Below are 17,264 nucleotides of genomic sequence, written 5' to 3'. Positions count from 1 at the left end.
GCCTTTTCATATACAGTATATGTACAGACGAAGTACGGAGAGGGGACGGAGGAAAGTACCCTTAAAAAAATCTAGAGTTCATTTACGAGATTTAAGGTCATTGAATCCGTCCGATGGTGTGTGCACTGTGTAAGGCCTCATTTCCACTTCTCGTCTCATTCGAGAAGCTCGCTCTAAAACACTGATATTACATTTGCTCTCAACCCTGCTGGCTGTCCAAGTTACTACACTGACGCCTGACCAATTCATCTATTATACTAGACAGCCCAGGTATGATGTCACAAGTGAAATGTAGATAAACCCACGTGGCATTATACTATAACGAGGTGCTTGGTACCTGTTCTGTATGTCCAGCATTATATCTGATGTTCTAGACCACATTCAATATTCTTCATGAGAGGGGATTTTATATATTTTATTTTGTAGAAGGCATATTCTTAGTTTGCCGTGAAGTATTTTAGTTTTCATAACCAGCCCAAACGCCCATGACCAACTCCACCTTTTTATCGGGGTATCATATTCGTCAATCCCTGCAACTCCTGTCGTCTGATAAGAGGAAAATCTAACAATAGTCCCGCGAATTTCAGTTGTCTCCGCGAGCTCCTACACCGCCTGTGGCTCAATCGCCGGCGGACTCAGGGGTGAAAAAGATGGGTCTTCAAGCGTTGGAATTGGGGCTCGGCTATGGACCGGTGGCTCACTAGAAGGAGCGGTATACTCCGCGGTCTTCGACGGGATACTTTCATTCGTGGAGGGGTGGATAGACGTCGCGTTGTGACCACTGTGCGTGAGACAGCCATCACAGCTACAGTCGTTACCACACTGGCAGGTACCAGTCACGTCACAGCACGCGTTTAGTAGGCCCACAGGGTATTCAACGGTGTAGTATTGGGAAGGCTGCATCAGCTGCTGCCCGGCATGATGAGAGGCAGAAAACCCGTTGTCGAAGCTTTGCGAAGAACTTTGGCCCGAGAAGCCCTTTACGGATTCCTGGCCGTTTTCACAATCCGTGGGGAGATTGTTTTCTGCAAGAGCTGGATAATTGAATGTTGTCGGACTCATCTGTCCAGCCAATGGCGTATTTCGACAGCCGTCAGAGCCCTCGGAATGTTCATCCTCTTCCCTGAGTGCCATCATATAACCCATCTGCTGGATGTGCTGCCTTGTGGTGTCGTTGAAAGGATGAGTAGCACAACCCAAGCACTGACAGTCGTCACCACAGTTGCATTCATGTCCTGAATCAGCCCCAAACGTAGGGAGCGGCGCATAGAAATAGCCGTTTGAGTTAGTCGGCATGAACTGGGGCATAGCAGCGTTAATGGTATTCATATTCTGCTGGAAATTCGACGGCGCAAAGTTCATCGGTGGCGGTGGTGAAAAGTCTGGCACGTGGAAACCATTCGTATAATACGGGTTCTGAGGATAGGATTGATCAAATGTGAAGTTCTGAGGAGGAGGACCTCCTTGCCATGATGGCGGCCAATATCCCGGGAAAGCTGGGTAAGGCGCGAAGTTGAAAGGCATTGCAGGAGCTTCATGACCCTCCTGTTTAAGCTGGCTGGAGCTCTCTGCGACGTCAGCCCGCGGTTTTCCACCGCAACATGATCCTTTCTCTTGTGGCTGGGGCTGGGGAGCTGGTTTCGACTTGCTAGGGCAGCAACTGCCCTTCTGCGCTTCGACGTTTGCACCCGCATCGGGTATCTGCTCTGGGGGTGTCGTAGTTGGACCGTTGGCGGTTGATGTTCCAGAAGGTCCGAATGTTCCGGACTGGTTTCCAAAGCCAGGAGGATACTGGAACATGTACGGAGGCACGGGAGGAGTCATTCCATTGTTGGCTTGCTGGTTTGAAAACTCAGGCATAGAATTCAGGGCCTTGGCAATGTTCTCCGGTGCAGCTTGGAGATTGCTCTGTCGCCTGGAATATTTCTGAACCTTCCCAGCCGAAGGAGAGGACGCTGGGGCAATGGCCGGCGCAGGAGACTGACCGGTGTCTACTGCGGACATCGGCACCTTGTACAGCGGCCTACATAGACAGGTTGACCCTGTAAGAGGCTATCAGCCCCGATCATGCACTTAACTTGGTGTAGAACAGAAAATTGAGCACCCACCTTTAGGAATGCGCACCATGAAGGCGTATAGTTTCTGGCAGCTGCAGGAGCCTTTCGGGTGTGGACATTTCGCAAGAGGTCTCCCAGCCTTCGGGACTTTCATCATCAGTCTGTCGAAATGCTGGCATTTTGACGAGCGGTGGCCGCGAACGCAGGGTTCGCTGCACAGGAGAGAAGGGTCAGTGAAATGAGAGACAACCGGGTTGAAGGGTTTCTACCATGACCACTTCGCTCCTTCTTCATCGAGAGGCATGATAGCAGAAGCAGACCACGCACAATGGAGGGATCAGAACGTCATCGGCCAATCTGCAGGCTCTCAGGAAGAGCGGCTCATCTGCCAACTCGGGCAGTTGCGATAGTCTGAGCTCTGTATGATAATTGATCTGACCGCGCGCGCGATTGCACACCGACAGACCCCGCCCTGCCCACTTTCGATTGACAGGATAAGGCACCGAATGCCCCTCAGAACACGTTGCGGAATCTGCGGTTGACTCCCGGAGAGAGGGACTGTGCCTGGCGAATCTTCAGCGCGTTTTCTCGCGGGGCTAGTGGTAGGAGGAAAGAGCGCAAAGTGATGTATCCCTGCGATTGGGAAAAAGAGACGGGTCAGAATGCTAATGAGGAGCACGCCATCCGCCCGATGGGGAAAGATCGGATCCGGTGCGAACGACGGGCCGGGACAAGCAACAAGCAATGAACCTCTTTGACAGACGATGGGAAGATGAAGAAATGCGGAGGTCAGCCTGCAGAGAGGAGGGGGAACCGATCGTGGCTGGGCTGAGGGATGATCTATCAAAAGATAATCACGGCGCGGCTAGAGCGCTGCGAGGCTGAAACGGCACACGGAGAACGCGCGCCCTGCGATTTGCTGCTGCCGGTGCGTCACGTCCCAGAGCGGCTTAGGGCAGGGCCGGGCTTGGCGCAGCGTCCGAAGCGCTCCATGAAGGCTCCGGAGATCTCTTGCGAACGTTGGTCTCCTCGCCGCAAACAGCAAGAGATACTCCCAGCTGACCCCCAATGGCCCCCGAAGGCCGCGATGGACACGGCCCAGCCATGCCACACACAAACCCCGCAAGCGATGAGCAGTCCGCAGCCTCGAGCGCTCCTCCGGTCCGACAGTTCTTCTCCGTCCCTGCGCCGATAAAGCGCATCTTCGACAAGTTCCCTCTCACCATCTACCCGCCCAACGACCTGCCGCAGCGCCTCCCAAGTGTCCTGGACGGAAACAGATTGTTTGTCTTTACAGATGTTGCGGGTGCGAGGCGTGGCAGGCCCTCGTTCAACCCGCAATGCCTGAAGTGGCAGGTTGGACCGCCCTGGACCTCCAATATCTTTATATCATGATCATTCTCCTCTAAACGTCCGTGAGGTCTAGGCATACCTGAAGTTCGTGGGAGTTGATTTCCAGATCGTCCCGTCCAACAACCATGCTTCCCCGACCGGCGCACTTCCCTACCTTCTTCCTGCGCTGCCCGCGGGCACCCTCACGCCTATCCCTTCGAACAAGCTGCAGAAGTGGGCAATTGAACAGGTCCACTGCGAAGAGGAACAGCAGATGAGCGTGCGATGGGACGTATATGCTTCTCTTCTGGACAACCGGATACGCAATGCCTGGGTATGTGTCTGCGGATGACCCCGCATTGGGAAGTACCTTGCTTACTTGCGCCCAGCTATACAACCTCTATCTGGACAACGACAACTTCAACGCTGTCGCAAGAAGGCTATACATCGATCCTTCGACTTCGAACTCCATAGTCCGGGCCGCTCTAGCGTCCCAGCTCCAGCAGGCTGCGCGCGACGAGCTCCTCAAATACTCCACTTACATTGACGTCACCGATCTAGAAGCGGAGGCTAACAATGCTTTCGAATCACTATCAACTCTGCTCGGGAACAACCTATATTTCTTCAACCGCACCAACCCCGGACTCTTCGACGCGAGCGTGTTCGCATACACACACCTGATCCTGGACGAGAGCATGGGGTGGAAACATAACAAGCTGGCGCGGCTGTTGAGGAAGCACGAGAACCTTGTACAACATCGGGAAAGGTTACTAGAAAAGTTCTTTTAGACACGAGTCGGGAGTTTGCGGCATCTATCCATCATGAGAGGAAGCTTCGACGTCTTTTCTTTTCTTTTTTTTTTTTTTGAATTGAATCTAAACCCGACATGTATATTATGATCATTGCAATGTTTGGGGCAACATGTTATTGCCCCGTCATTGGTCAGACGGCCACTTTAACCCATCTTCTCTACTTATATCCAATTTTGTTCCTTGGTACCGCGCCTCAAAACACCTTCATTCCCGCAAGCACGGCTACTATCCTCTCCTCTTCCTAAAACAGACTCCAAACCAAACCGTGACCCCAACCCACTTCCGCGCCCTCTTTCCCAACACCTCCACCATCCCCTCATCCACTCCCCTCTCCCTCACTAACTGACCGTCCACATCCACGACCTCAAACCCAGCCTTCCCCGCCGCATCAACCACGTCCGCCACCGTGTGACTATAGCTCTTCGGCCGGATCTTGGTCCCCGTAGCGGTATCCACGAACCCGGCCTGGCTGATGGCACCCATGTCGGAGTGCATGTTTGTCAGCAGGAGGTAGCCCCCGGGGACGAGGATCTCCGACGCGCTCGCGAAGAATACATCCGTGGGGACGTGCTCGATGACGAGGGTTGAAATCAAGCCGGCCGCGTCCCGCGCACATAAAGGCGGGTTCCGCGGGGATCGGAGAAGGTCGTAGGTTTCCAGTGTTACTGTCGGATTCGGACTCTGGCTCTGGCGCTGCTTGTTGATGTTGATCCCCTTCTCACCAACCGCCCTCCTCGCAACGTCCAGCATCCCGCGGGAGGCATCGAGGCCTACGAGCTCCGCATCCGCAGGAGCAGAGGCGAGCAGCTGCAGCGTGTTCCGTCCCGTGCCGCACCCGAGATCGACCAGTTTGAGAGGTCCAGTACTGCCACTACTGGCATTGGCTGTGGAACGCTCTTCGACGACGCGCGCCATGAAACCCGGGAGCAAGGAGCGCATTTCGATTGTGTCGAGGGCCTGGAGGAAGTTGCCGTCTGTGTCGTAGACCTGTATCGTATCATCACTATTGTGAGTACCTAATGCGTAGTATTTGCTATGTCTTCTTTGGGAAACCACAGCATAGGTATGAACCGGGGGGTAGACGTGGTATATTATATTATGTCTGCATATCTATCTCCTTACCTCCGCCCACTTATCATACGCCTCAACTGTGTCCATATACTTGATCTGAGGCTGAGATGTTGCCATGTTTGTCGCGTTCAAGAATATGGACGGTAAGTAAAGTAAGCAATATCTCTCAATACCTCCAGTGTTCCCCTTATTTATATATATATATATTTTTTCACCCTCAGCTTTTTCCCGGTATGTTATTGGTCTGGGTATTATATCTCTAGAAATGAAAATAAAAAAGCAGTATTAGTAATTAATTAATTAGTACACAAGCGCAGAGATTTACCTATTCTTCTTCTCATGTGAAATCTCGCTCCTCGGGCTCGATGGATGGATGGATGGATGGATGAGTCATGTTCGTTCCCGTGTGCGTGTATCGGGAATCGCCGATGCAACCAACCTTCCTTACTGCAAAATGAGAGGAGACTGGAATTTAGATTAGGTAGGTAGGTATATGGCCATAAAAGAAAGACAACGTTAGATTCTTCTATGCGTACTTTGTATACAAAATCAAAATATGTTTATGATGAGATTTAGGACCTACACAATGTACTGTACATGTACATATACGGAACGAGTTTGAAAATGTCAAGAATGTCGAATTCAAGACACGCTCACTTCCCAAATTCTGTTCTTTTTTACATGAGTACCAGATCGTGAAACAACCATAAGTCGTGACACATATCACATCGCGCTGCAACCTTGGCATCCATCATAGATCCCCATCCCCATCCCCATCCCCCCAAAAAGTGAAAAAGCTAGATTTTAGACGCTCCGAATCAGATACGGCAAAATCCCATTCCCATCACCATGTGCTACCACGTTAGAGCAAGCAAGATTGAAGAGAAAAAAAAACAACTCGACGGAGGGTATATATATAAAATGTCAACAAACCCGAACATAGACGAAAAAAAACTACGACACAAGGCGATAGCACCGGCAGTACCACTCGGTCATCTTCCCTGGCCGTTCTTTTCATCCTTCAACGTCGACTCGACGATCTTGTCAAGGATCGCTCGCACCATCGCACCATCGCCGCCACCCTCCTTCTGCTCGCCTTGCTTCTCGATATCTTCTATCAGAGACAAGGCTTTATCCCGCAGCTTTTTGACAACCTTCCGGGTGTATGCGAAACTGCCTGTGCTCTCCATGTAGTTGACCGCATAGAGCTTGACCTCTTCGTCCTTGGTCCGCTGTTTCAGGATGTTGATGAGTTGTAGGTTACTCGGGTCGGAACGGATGCTGTGGATGATGGGGAAGGAGAATTTGCCCTCTGTCAGATCCTCGCATAGCCCCTTGTTTTTGCTATATGTCGTGTTGGACAGGTTGAGATAGTCGTCGCAGATCTGGAATATAAGACCCATGACGTTGACGAGGGATACGCAGTCCCTAGACACTTGTCAGACGGACATGTCTCATGGTGGTATTTTCAAGTGGACACATACTTTCCGGTATTGCTCTCCGCTTGCATCAGCTTGACAGCAAGTCTGAACAGACCACCCGTTTTATTTCCCACCATCTCCAGGTAGTCGTCCTCGCTGGGGCATGTGAGGGTGTCTCGCCAGAACAGGTCCATCCCTTGGCCGCGATGCAGATTCAGCAGTTCCTTGACGTAGATGTCGATCGCAGCCGGGTTCTTCAGTTTCTGGACCTCCTGCAGGGCGAGGAAGTAGACATAGTTTGCAGAGTTGATGGTCTGCGCTGTTCCGAAGATGTTATGGGCAACCGGAACGCCTCTCCGAAGGACGGAGGAGTCTTCGACGTCGTCGATGCTGTCGCAGGCATGCTCGTCAGCACGGGTCTGGAACTGAATTTCACAGTACTATTTCTCCGACTTACAGCAGAGATGCCGTATGTAGCATGACTACCACCTTGGTGATGATGGCCAAGCTCTCCTCCGGGACCTTCAACCAGGCGTTGAAGGCCGTGATGAACTGTCTCCGGATGTCCTTCCCGGGATGCTGCAGCATGTAGTCGTACGGACCCATCAGGATCTTATCCTTCTCCTCCGACCACTGGCCATCCTTGTGTTTCGTCCCATCGACGCTGGAGCGATTTCGGCTGTGTCTGGGCGCGGGGTTTGTATGAAGCTGCTGACCCCCGGACGAGTTCATCCACCCGTCTTCCGGGATAGCTCTCAAACCGGAGTTTCTCGAGTTGATATTGCCATTTGCCATCCCGGTCGAGCTGGTCCGCGGCGGGATGGCGCTGGGCGGCTGGAAGGACTCGGAGACCATGGCCGGCGGTTGACTATGTTGACGAGGGTTTCTGGAAGGGGACACGTCGTACGCCACAGCTGCTTGAGGAGTCTGCTCGGGTGGCGCGTTACAAAGAGGTGTAAGCTGAGATGATAAGTAGATGAGAAAGCCGTGTAGAAGAGTGCAGAGAAGAGCAGGAGGGACAGGAGCTATGCGAAGCGCGATGCCACCGGCGCCTCAGGTTCAGTCTGGTGTTTGGGCAGAGCGGGATGACGCACGAGGGGTCGGGTCGATCACATGGCGATCGCCCTAGCTGGGATCTTCCCGTGCGGAGAAACAGACAGATCCAAGCTTTCCACTTTCTGGATAATCCCACCCTGCAGCTGACAACGTGCTATCTCTGCAGCATATGTAGGTAAGTACTTGAATGAACTTTTCTAGACCCCTCCTGACGGACTCAAGTTAGCTCTGGACTACTGTAAGACAGAGCGCTCCTTGCAGCTCGGGGAGTTCTCAGCATCCCAGCAGAGAATACGGCGCTTAACTATCGATATTCTCTGTGCCAATCGTGGCGCTAAATCAACCCCTCACAGACCGGGCATCGATCAGGCTCCAATGATGTGCGGTGGGGATGGGCGGTGTACCGCTGGCAGAATCTCTCACCTAGCCAACGACCCGCATGTTTACGCTTCAGCCCTGGCCGATCTGGTAGTTGAGATATCCGGGAGGCTGGGCTGAAGAACGCCATATCTTGCCCGTCGTCCGCCGACTGCCCCTCGGCCTTTTTCAGCCCAGCTGAAGCGGTTGGGGAAAGCTATTATTTTATACTTTATCAAGTTATTGTTCTTTTTTTTTTTTCACGAGACCTCAAGCCGATCCTCCAGTCCGCTACGCGACGCGACGATTTGAACCCAATTGGCAATGGAGACGCTGCTGGCGCATTCGTTCGACTATCTCTCGTCCTACGAGCCAAGCAAGATCCGAAAAGGCCTCCGCCAGGTCGAGGGACTATTGGCCCAGATATGTCTCTCCAAGTCCAGGCAGACGCCGGTCGAGAGGCGGAAGTCCATGACGTCCGGGGCCTCGGCACCAAAGGCGCTAGGGGAGCTCAAAGATGATCCAGCCTTCCGAGAGTTCTTCAAGCTCCAGGATGGGTTCCAATGGAATGGTAAGTTAAACAAAGAAATCAATCAATCAATTAATTAATTGATTTCGGAACAATCTGAGACAAAACTCCCGTTCGGGTAAAAAGAAAAACAAAGCCACCACCTCCACCACCACCACCAGACGAACAGACTAACTAAAAATTAATTAATCATGAAACAGTCGCCCTGCGCCTCGTAACCTGTCTCGAACATCTCCTCGGCCGAGGTAGCAACGGCACCAACGACCTGCTCATCATCTCCACGCTCGACCTGATCCAGGGCATCCTCCTCCTCCACCCGCCCTCCCGCGCCCTGTTCGCCCGCGAGATCTACATGAACCTCCTCCTCGACCTCCTCGACCCCATCAACTGCCCCGCCATCCAGTCCTCCACCCTCCTCACCCTCGTCACCGCCCTGCTCGACAGCCCCGCCAACACGAGGACCTTCGAGGCCCTCGACGGCCTGCTCACCGTCACCTCGCTGTTCAAGCTGCGCGCCACCTCCCGCGAGGTCAAGCTCAAGCTCGTCGAGTTCCTCTACTTCTACCTGATGCCGGAGAGCCCCCCGGCCGTCCTCCCGACCGCTCGGTCCAGCGCGCCCAACACGGCGCACCGCAATAATCCGAGCAAGCTCGCGGGCCCCTCCTTCTCGAGGAGTGTCAATGGGGCCGGCACCGGGGCTGGTGTTGGTGGTGGTCGAGATGGCAGAGGGAGTCGCGATACGCGGACGACCGAGGAAAAGCAGGCGCTGCTGGGACGTTATCTCAACAACGTCGAAGATCTGGTGGAGGATCTGAAGGAGACGGCTCCGTTTGGGGGCACTGTCTATTAACGGCGGAAATCGGAATCATGGTTATTCGGTACTCTTGACATGTTGGATCCGTTCTTCAAAGTCTCCTGGATGACTGGTATTATTTTTCCCTTTTCACCTTTTCTTTTACTCTTAATTTGCATTGGGTACAGCACGGCGCCTGGTGGGATTCAGCGATCCATTTTGCATTTTCCTTTTTTATAATGATTGGAATCTTTGCATGACCACTGGGCAATTTCTTTTTTTTCCGTTTTTCTCTCTCTGGTATCTAGGTAACTCAGTGACGTTTCTTTCATGTGCTTGCTTGATTGATCAATGGTGTTTTCTCTATCGGACTAAACTAGCCCGAGCGAAATGGACGAACCCCATACCTACCTGATAGTACGTACGATCGGGTGGAATCCATTCTTATAGAAAACAAGCCCATTCCAAGCAGAACACCAAGACTGCTTTTTCTAATCATAAGAAATGTCGGATGCTGTATACTGAGGTTGTACGTAAGAACCTCACATACACCCCTCCTTGAGCATCCAAATAGAACATGTCTTTGATGTTGGCATATAGATACCCAAGTATTGTAGGTATCTACTCCAGAGGAACAAAATCCGCATCATGGCAGGTCTGCGGTGTTTCCCTGGGTTGCCCATTGAAATATGACTCTGGAGCGAGCTGGAAAGACTCCAAGCTTTCACCCGAACACGCAAAAGGCATTTGCTTCCGTCCAGTCCTGCTGTCCAGTCCAGGCCTGTACATTGGGTAGGTGCACATCAGGAGACATAGGGGAAAAAATACATACATAAATGATGTCTTGAGGAGCTTATGTTGTGTTATCCATTTCATTTCCCATCGTTGAACGCAGCAGTGCATTTCAATCATCCATCATAGGTAGAAAAGAACCGGGTCGGAGCTTCGGGGAGGAAAGAAACAAAAACAACGGAAAACCAAATTTTCAAAACAGAACGGTGGGTAGGTATCATGAACTCAGGATGACAGTAAAACAGTGAAATCAGGCTGACTTATGAACATAAAAAACCGGCGAAGAAGAGGGGGGAGGAACACAATCGCAGGCTTAACGCTGAATCTTTCGCATCGTATCCAACCAATGACATCGGACAACATGATCCAGAACAGGATCATAAAAACGGAACGAATACCAAGGAAATATATGGCATGGCATGGTTCGCTAAAGACAAAACGAAGAACGCGCTTATGTACCCTTCCCAGATCCTAGTCGGGTAAAAATGCCTAGTTCTCGTCCCCATTCATCGGGCGAGCCTAATTTAGATAGGGGTATGTGGAGTTCAGACTGGGTTCGAGTCCAACGGCTGCCCAACCTGCGGAGGATGAGACATGGCATCTGTCGTCGTACTCGGAACCGGTTGACGGAAGAGGCCGTGATCGCTTTAATTATTCTGTGGCCGCTGATAAGAGCTTCCTGCCACCCCCCCGAGTCGCAGCATTAAAGTTGTTCGTCGCTGTCGTCGTATTGCTGTCGGCAAACGGGTTCTGCACCTGAAAGTCATCCGAGTTGTACTGGTACCTGCTACCGGTCCCGTTGCTGATCGGCGCAGAAGCAAAGGCAGCGGTAGTAGGGTCGATAGGAGATATCGGCGACCCAAGATCAGTATTGGTATTCCGCGGTGGAGGAGGTGGTGGGGGCACTGGTCGCACGGCACCTGATGAGACCGGTTCAGTTGGTGGAGACGGTGATGGGGAGGGTGCAGTTGCAGTTGCGGTTGGAGTAGCATCGGCAGTACCGTTATTGGCAGCAGCATCTGCACCCAGGGTTTTCCGCGCGTTGAGAATGCCACGCTGGTACTTCGACAGCGCGACGGATAGCTGGTCATTGGTCTCGATCAGTGTGAGGAGCGTATCCTCATCAGGGGCCGGGTTATCGCAGTTGATGTAGCCCTGGATGGAACCGGACGCCGACTGGCATCGCATCGAGAACTCCTTGATCAGGTCGTTGCCCAGCATCTCTGCCGGAGGCGTCGACTGGACGAGCTGGAGGAGCAGCTTCGCGGATGTCCGTGCCTCTGAAATGCGCGCTGAGAGCTCATCGGGGGGAGGTAAGGTCGTCGGCCTTGGGGTGCGGTGTGGGCGGTGGTTGAAGTAATTCTGGTGTTGGGGATAGTGGTTCCGCGGAATATTACCTTGCTGCGCATATGTTGTCAGCATACGTCTAAGGACATCAGAGGCAAGAAGACAATCTTACCCCTGCAGCCTTCGCATATCTCTCCTTTGTCCACATCTGCAGGAGCAGCTTGAGATCCTCATCCCAGGACCTATGCGCCTCGAATATATCCAACGTCTCCCTGAGGATCTGCTGCACGCCCATGTCACGCCCCTCGCGTAGCAAATCCTTGACTGTGCTCACGAACTTGACATCGATGTTCCGCGTGAAGGTGTGGCCCGGGTTGTCGCTCAGGATGCGTATCAGCATGACCGCATTATACTGGACACCGGGCTGAGCCGTGGCCGGGTACGAGAGGAACTTGCGGATACACAGAGCGGCCTCCTTTGCGGCGTTGGGACTCGATTCTGCGGCCTCGACGATGGCGGGGAGGTGGAGGTACTCGTCGCCCTGTTGCCGACAGCAGATCAGCAAGATGAATGGCCAGAATGGAAAGAAAGGAATGTGAAAATAAGCTAGCCTAGACGTACCACATGGTTGGGGCCCCCTCCAGACTCGCAGAACGCTTTCTAGATCGTAGACATCCCCGCCGTCAGCCATCGCGCCCCGTGTCTATGCAGCCCGCAGCCCGCAATGCAAGGTGGGACGCTGCTGCTGCGATCGCGCGGAAAGGGGGATTAATACTAACCACCTCCCTCAGTATAGTCGCCTCCGGCGAGTCTTCAGGGTATGACGGAGTGCGTTCAAGCGTCTGGCCTGTCCAGGTGCAGGCAACTGTGTCAGCATTGACGGTCTCAAGCTCCAGGCGGGTACCTGGATAAGGAGCGCAGCGCGGGCCAACTCACTTGCGCGCTTGTTTAGAGAACCGAAGATGCGCTTCATGGTGAATCAATCTCCCACTCCCGTGTACTCTGCTATTGTAGGTCGCTGAGTCCTGAATGCGCACGAGGTAAGAAGAAAATAAGGACTCAGGAGAGTCTGCACGTTCGACCGGGGGGGGAAGCTTGACGCTTGTCCAGGCAGACGCAGCTAAACTCCGCAGAAAGTCCGTTGGCGCTGCGGGCGAAACGAGACGAAACGAGGGCGCGCCCGCCGTTTGGTCCAGCACAGCTGTGGCGAGTGGAGGCAAAGTGTGCCAGTACCAGCAAGCAGCGTCTACGACGCGCAAACCAATCCGTTTCTCGAGTCAGAAATATCTCCCAAGTTTCGGGCAAATCTGGATGCCTAGGTAAAATGCCGCAAGACAGAACAGGGCGAAAGCTGCAGGGTGAAGGACGCGCTGCACAGGTGGATAGGTACCGGCACAAGCACAGTCCAGCAGCGAACAAAATGTCGAGGAGGTAGAAAAAGAAATTAAAGAGAACTCAGGAGAAAGAAACCTGACTCTGGACTCTTGAGGCTCCCGGCGCGCAGGATGCAGGCGCCAAAACCCTGCAGCGTCTAAGGATCCCCAAACAGCCTGGAGCGCAGCCGGCAAAGCAACTCTATCGCGACGTGCAGTCCGGACTGAGATAGCAGTGGCACGTAAAGCTGGAGACATGCATACTGTATTTATGCACAAGTGAACCTCGAAGAGGTTCTTTGGTCGACACGAATAATAGAAGTACATGGGTATTTTTTTTCTCAGCTTCGAACCCTCCCCCCCGCACAGCCACACTATCTGTACTTTCTCTCAGCCTCGTGAAGATCTGTACAGAGTAATATAATATTAACATCCTCTAAGCGACCGCGACAGCGACAAATATCGCCAAGCCTCGACTCGATCTTCCAAGAAACTACCCCGTAGAGTCAAAAGTCTCTAAGATGTACGGAAGCAGTGGATCTCGGCCCGTCGTTCGTGGCGGGGCCTGCGAGTAAAGGCGGTGCCCTTATCACCCCCCCCCCCCCCCTTCTCGTGCACAGCCTCAATGACATACGACCCCTGCTGTCACTCCTTAATTCTTTCTTCGCTGGTTTTCGTGGGAGGGAGGGGAGCTCATGCACGTCACTCTGTCTTGGCCAGCACCCGATGCCTTAATCTTCTCGCTGACAGTCTTCTGACACCTCTTGGCTCCGTAAGCGCCCTGCATCGTGGCTAGTGTCTATCCCCTCCGACTGGAGTGCAGTTACACTGCAGTAAGGGTCCAGAAGGTTGGCATCCATCGACTCCACCAGGCTACGTAAGTGCGCATGTGCGTCTGCATCATGTGCAGGCTTCTCCTTTGGTTCTGCAATGTTCTATGTGCCGTACGGTACCTATATTTTACGAAGAAAGGGAAGATACCACTGCATGCATCCGCATTATTGTGCATTAGTACCTCGGGAGAATCCTGCCATTCGAAGGCATGATGGAGTACATAATAGCCAAGCCTTGAAACTTTTTTGCAGAGATGCAGGGATATCAATGACAGCTGAGATGATCAGCTGCCTTGTAGGATCTAGATTGAAAACATCAGGGAGAAGCTGCAAGAGGAAGCCCAGAGTCCACCTTCGAAGTGAGGACGATGGAGGCCGCCTTTTCCGGGTATTTACGTAACAGGACAGAACTGAGACTGCGTACTCCGGTCATTCGGAAGAAAAATGCAGAAAAAAATTGTTAAACAGACCGGAAACTTCATGTGGTTGTACATCTCTCGTCATCGCGTCAACTTATCAGACCTTATCGATCTCCGCAAGCCCTCAAAGAAGACCCGAAGCTCTTCATGTTCTGCTGACATACCAGGTTACTTATTCGACAAGTTCATCAGATTTCTGCCGGACGAGAATACCAGAGAATCGGCCCGTCCCTCCTTCGTAGAAACCGTCATCCACGGCACGCCAACGTCTGAGATCGTCGCCCCAGCCGATGCTCATGTTGAAGTGTTTTTGCAGGATAAACTCCTCGTCCTCGCCAATGCACTGCACGATGGTGCCCAGCAATGGATACTTGCTGTCATCCAGCATAACCTCCTTGAGCTGCTGGCAGCGATGGCGCAAGCCCGGGTTGATACTGTCTATGTCTGGGAGCACGAGGTTAAATTGCGCAAAGGGAGCATGGTCAGTAGAGAGCGGGTCGTGAAAGGGATTATGGACCGGGGCTTCTCTGGGATGGAGCATCACGTATCCGCAGGAGATGAACTCCCAGCGGTCGAGGTGCTTCGGCCGAGGTTCCCCGGATCCGGGGACGCGTCCGGAGTCCTGCTCGGCGATCGTAAGATCGGGAGTATGTCTATTGATCACGTCCGTCCAGCTACCCGGGCGGATGTATGGTAGGCAATTGTCAGTTTGTAGTATTACTGGACAATCTGGTTTGCGGAAAAAGCGCTCCCTCCAGGTTTCCCTACAAGGAGCCGCTGTCAATGAGCAGGAGTCTATGATCAGCTCCTTAAGTGCAGTTTCTCTGGAGGATATTAGGAACTTGTCCAGTAAGGCTGGACTGAACCAGCAGTTCTTGAACCTAAGTTTTTCCACATGCGGGAAGACGACGACTCTCTTATTGGTTCCACCATGGCAGAAGTCACGGCATCCACATATTGAAGTCAGAGGGGCCGGCATGACAAGCTGGTTGCGAGCAAACATCCCACTGGCATGTTCTCCTCCCCCAACGAAGCCGATAGTGAGGCTCTTGATCTTGGAAACGGGGCTGACTATTGCATCAAGAATCTGCATGAACTTTTCAGATGCCTGCGTTGGGTCCAGTTCCAATGGCGTATCACCAGATATCATTGTCTCACGCCAGTCCGGACTGACCATAAGCGTCAGATGAGACAACTCTTTCAGTGATTCACTGAAGATATCAGGCCGGACGATATCTTCCAACAGACCAGAGGGAATGCATGAGAGATGCAAGGAGTGGACATTGTGCAATGCATCAGAACACTCGATGACCGACACGACGTATGTTGTCAAGAAAGATTTCTGAGCCCATACCGTCTCACGCAGCCATTCAATCTGCTCCCTTGTGAGTTTCTTGGGACACAACTTGCGATCTCCAAGCTCCACAGCCGCCTGGAATTCTTCAACCCAATCGTGACCGGCGGCGATGTTCAAGCCGGAGTAAATTAACGGATACCATGGATCACAATTGGGTTTGCGGGCACCGAAAGTGACATATTGGCCTTTACCGCAGTTCATTGCATTATCCGCTCCCGGATTGAGCAGGCTGCTCAAGTAGTCCAACGTGGTAGAAGGATCAGGGTCCTCCGGGAAGATCTTGTGGGAAGCGAGGAGACTAATTAGTGCAAACCTGCTCAAGTCACGCGTGTCCCCAAGCCTAGGACTCGGGGGGATAATGCCGTCCTTCAGAAATCGAGGTGGGTATCTATCCGTGACTCGGAACGAATCGTATAAGTGGATCTTTCCTGCCTTGAGAAAGGAGTCTTGTTTTTGTTCGAGATCTTCAGATGATAGGGTGAAGGGAGACAGCTTCGCCAGAAGCCTCTTTGCTTGTGCCTGTAGGAAATAGCTATTCCACTCCCGCTCTTTTCTGATGTTTGAGATTTGGTGAGATTTCCCAAACACCGTAGGTTTTTCGTCAAAGTGACGAGTGTAATCAGAACCATCTGGTCCGTTCAGCCAGCCATGTCCGCTGTTGAGTGTCAAGCCAAGCTCAGAGACCTTCTTTAGATTCTTGAATTCCTTCTTCATTCTGATAACTTCATGCGCGGTGTCTTCAATCATCTGGAGCTGGTAGTACCGTTGGTACTCGGTCTTGGGCCAGGAGTAAGTACCCCAGCTCGCTGTCGTCGTTTCCATCTTTTGTTTCGTTGGTAGGTTACTGAGAGAATCTAAAATCTGGTAAATCAGCTATCAGGAACGAATGATGGTCGAGTCTAGCGGAGCCTATGCTAATATCGGACGTACCTTCATCCACCTCAAAGCTAATTCCAAATTTGCGGATACGATCGCCATATTTTTCAAAGGGCCCGCTAGGCAACGACATAGAACCATCATCTCTTTCAGTTTCTGAGGTCGGGATATCCTGCGAGAGCGAGTACATGCCTGGCCCAAATGGGACCACCACGGACTTGAACATAGCGCTTGCCAGCTTGGCAGAGAACTCGTGGTTGACAAGCCGCATACGTCCGATATCCTCACGGGAGAGAAAATCGGAGATGCAGAGGAAGATATCCTCGGGTATTTCGTTTGGTGGCCATTCTGGGTTCTGCTAAGACATGTAAGTCAACGGATACCACTTCAGGCGATGTATGGTGATAATACATACAGACATCTTGGCCCCTGGCAAAATGAGAACGAAAAGACGATTTTTTCTCTAGGTGTAATGGCTTTCTTGGGATGTATAATTGCCTTCCTTTTCCAGGGACGCAGAGTCTTCACCTTTGCTGAATTGTCCGCCGCCTTGCTTGTGACAGCGGGACTGGCGGGAGTGAGACAACTTAAGATTCTACTAATGTGAACCTCAAATGTCTGTGAAAGTTCAAGACTTCTGCTAAGAAATTCATCTGCTGGCGATGAACTAGGGATATAAAAGCAAGGTAGATAGAGTGAAAAGAAAAGAATGAAGGAGTCTTTCACTGTCTATGACCGGCACGTACCGTGTCTTGTAGCACACTTTGGGTTATCCCAATGCAATAACAGATTGATTCGGGTGTAAGGGAATATTCTCCGAGTTGAGGGAATGTTATGGATGTTTCATGCGTGATGGTGTGGTGGACGTAAGGTAGGCTATTGTTCGCACCACGAACCGT

General features: G+C 52.2%; 7 protein-coding genes across 7 annotated transcripts; 2 read left to right on the top strand and 5 right to left on the bottom strand.

Annotated features, from left to right (window-relative positions):
- Window positions 1–603: 603 nt before the first annotated feature.
- VTN00DRAFT_9106 (uncharacterized protein) lies at window positions 604–2,361 on the bottom strand (the record flags this gene model as incomplete). The annotated part of the gene is made up of 3 exons (XM_069436030.1): window positions 604–2,042; window positions 2,109–2,269; window positions 2,327–2,361. 3 exons carry the CDS (start codon window positions 2,359–2,361, stop codon window positions 604–606), a joined length of 1,635 nt encoding a protein of 544 aa, XP_069284691.1.
- Window positions 2,362–3,125: 764 nt separating this feature from the next.
- Window positions 3,126–4,177, top strand: VTN00DRAFT_9105 (uncharacterized protein; the record flags this gene model as incomplete). The annotated part of the gene is made up of 3 exons (XM_069436029.1): window positions 3,126–3,413; window positions 3,484–3,723; window positions 3,779–4,177. The coding sequence occupies 3 exons, from the start codon at window positions 3,126–3,128 to the stop codon at window positions 4,175–4,177; spliced, it is 927 nt and encodes a 308-aa protein (XP_069284690.1).
- A 249-nt stretch (window positions 4,178–4,426) lies between these two features.
- Window positions 4,427–5,389, bottom strand: VTN00DRAFT_9104 (uncharacterized protein; the record flags this gene model as incomplete). The annotated part of the gene is made up of 2 exons (XM_069436028.1): window positions 4,427–5,188; window positions 5,324–5,389. The coding sequence occupies 2 exons, from the start codon at window positions 5,387–5,389 to the stop codon at window positions 4,427–4,429; spliced, it is 828 nt and encodes a 275-aa protein (XP_069284689.1).
- An 875-nt stretch (window positions 5,390–6,264) lies between these two features.
- Window positions 6,265–7,548, bottom strand: VTN00DRAFT_9103 (uncharacterized protein; the record flags this gene model as incomplete). The annotated part of the gene is made up of 3 exons (XM_069436027.1): window positions 6,265–6,700; window positions 6,757–7,083; window positions 7,151–7,548. The coding sequence occupies 3 exons, from the start codon at window positions 7,546–7,548 to the stop codon at window positions 6,265–6,267; spliced, it is 1,161 nt and encodes a 386-aa protein (XP_069284688.1).
- Window positions 7,549–8,430: 882 nt separating this feature from the next.
- On the top strand, window positions 8,431–9,485 carry VTN00DRAFT_9102 (uncharacterized protein; the record flags this gene model as incomplete). Its single annotated transcript, XM_069436026.1, has 2 exons — window positions 8,431–8,677; window positions 8,836–9,485. The coding sequence occupies 2 exons, from the start codon at window positions 8,431–8,433 to the stop codon at window positions 9,483–9,485; spliced, it is 897 nt and encodes a 298-aa protein (XP_069284687.1).
- A 1,386-nt stretch (window positions 9,486–10,871) lies between these two features.
- Window positions 10,872–12,480, bottom strand: VTN00DRAFT_9101 (uncharacterized protein; the record flags this gene model as incomplete). The annotated part of the gene is made up of 5 exons (XM_069436025.1): window positions 10,872–11,621; window positions 11,680–12,048; window positions 12,129–12,167; window positions 12,287–12,354; window positions 12,444–12,480. The coding sequence occupies 5 exons, from the start codon at window positions 12,478–12,480 to the stop codon at window positions 10,872–10,874; spliced, it is 1,263 nt and encodes a 420-aa protein (XP_069284686.1).
- A 1,824-nt stretch (window positions 12,481–14,304) lies between these two features.
- Window positions 14,305–16,786, bottom strand: VTN00DRAFT_9100 (uncharacterized protein; the record flags this gene model as incomplete). Its single annotated transcript, XM_069436024.1, has 3 exons — window positions 14,305–16,343; window positions 16,420–16,723; window positions 16,781–16,786. The coding sequence occupies 3 exons, from the start codon at window positions 16,784–16,786 to the stop codon at window positions 14,305–14,307; spliced, it is 2,349 nt and encodes a 782-aa protein (XP_069284685.1).
- Between the last annotated feature and the right edge of the window lie 478 nt (window positions 16,787–17,264).

The sequence above is a fragment of the Thermoascus crustaceus genome (genome assembly GCF_041956765.1).
Source record: "Thermoascus crustaceus strain CBS 181.67 unplaced genomic scaffold VTN00scaffold_7, whole genome shotgun sequence".
Taxonomy (NCBI): Eukaryota; Fungi; Ascomycota; class Eurotiomycetes; order Eurotiales; family Thermoascaceae; genus Thermoascus; species Thermoascus crustaceus.
This window is presented reverse-complemented; position numbering and strand designations above follow the sequence as displayed.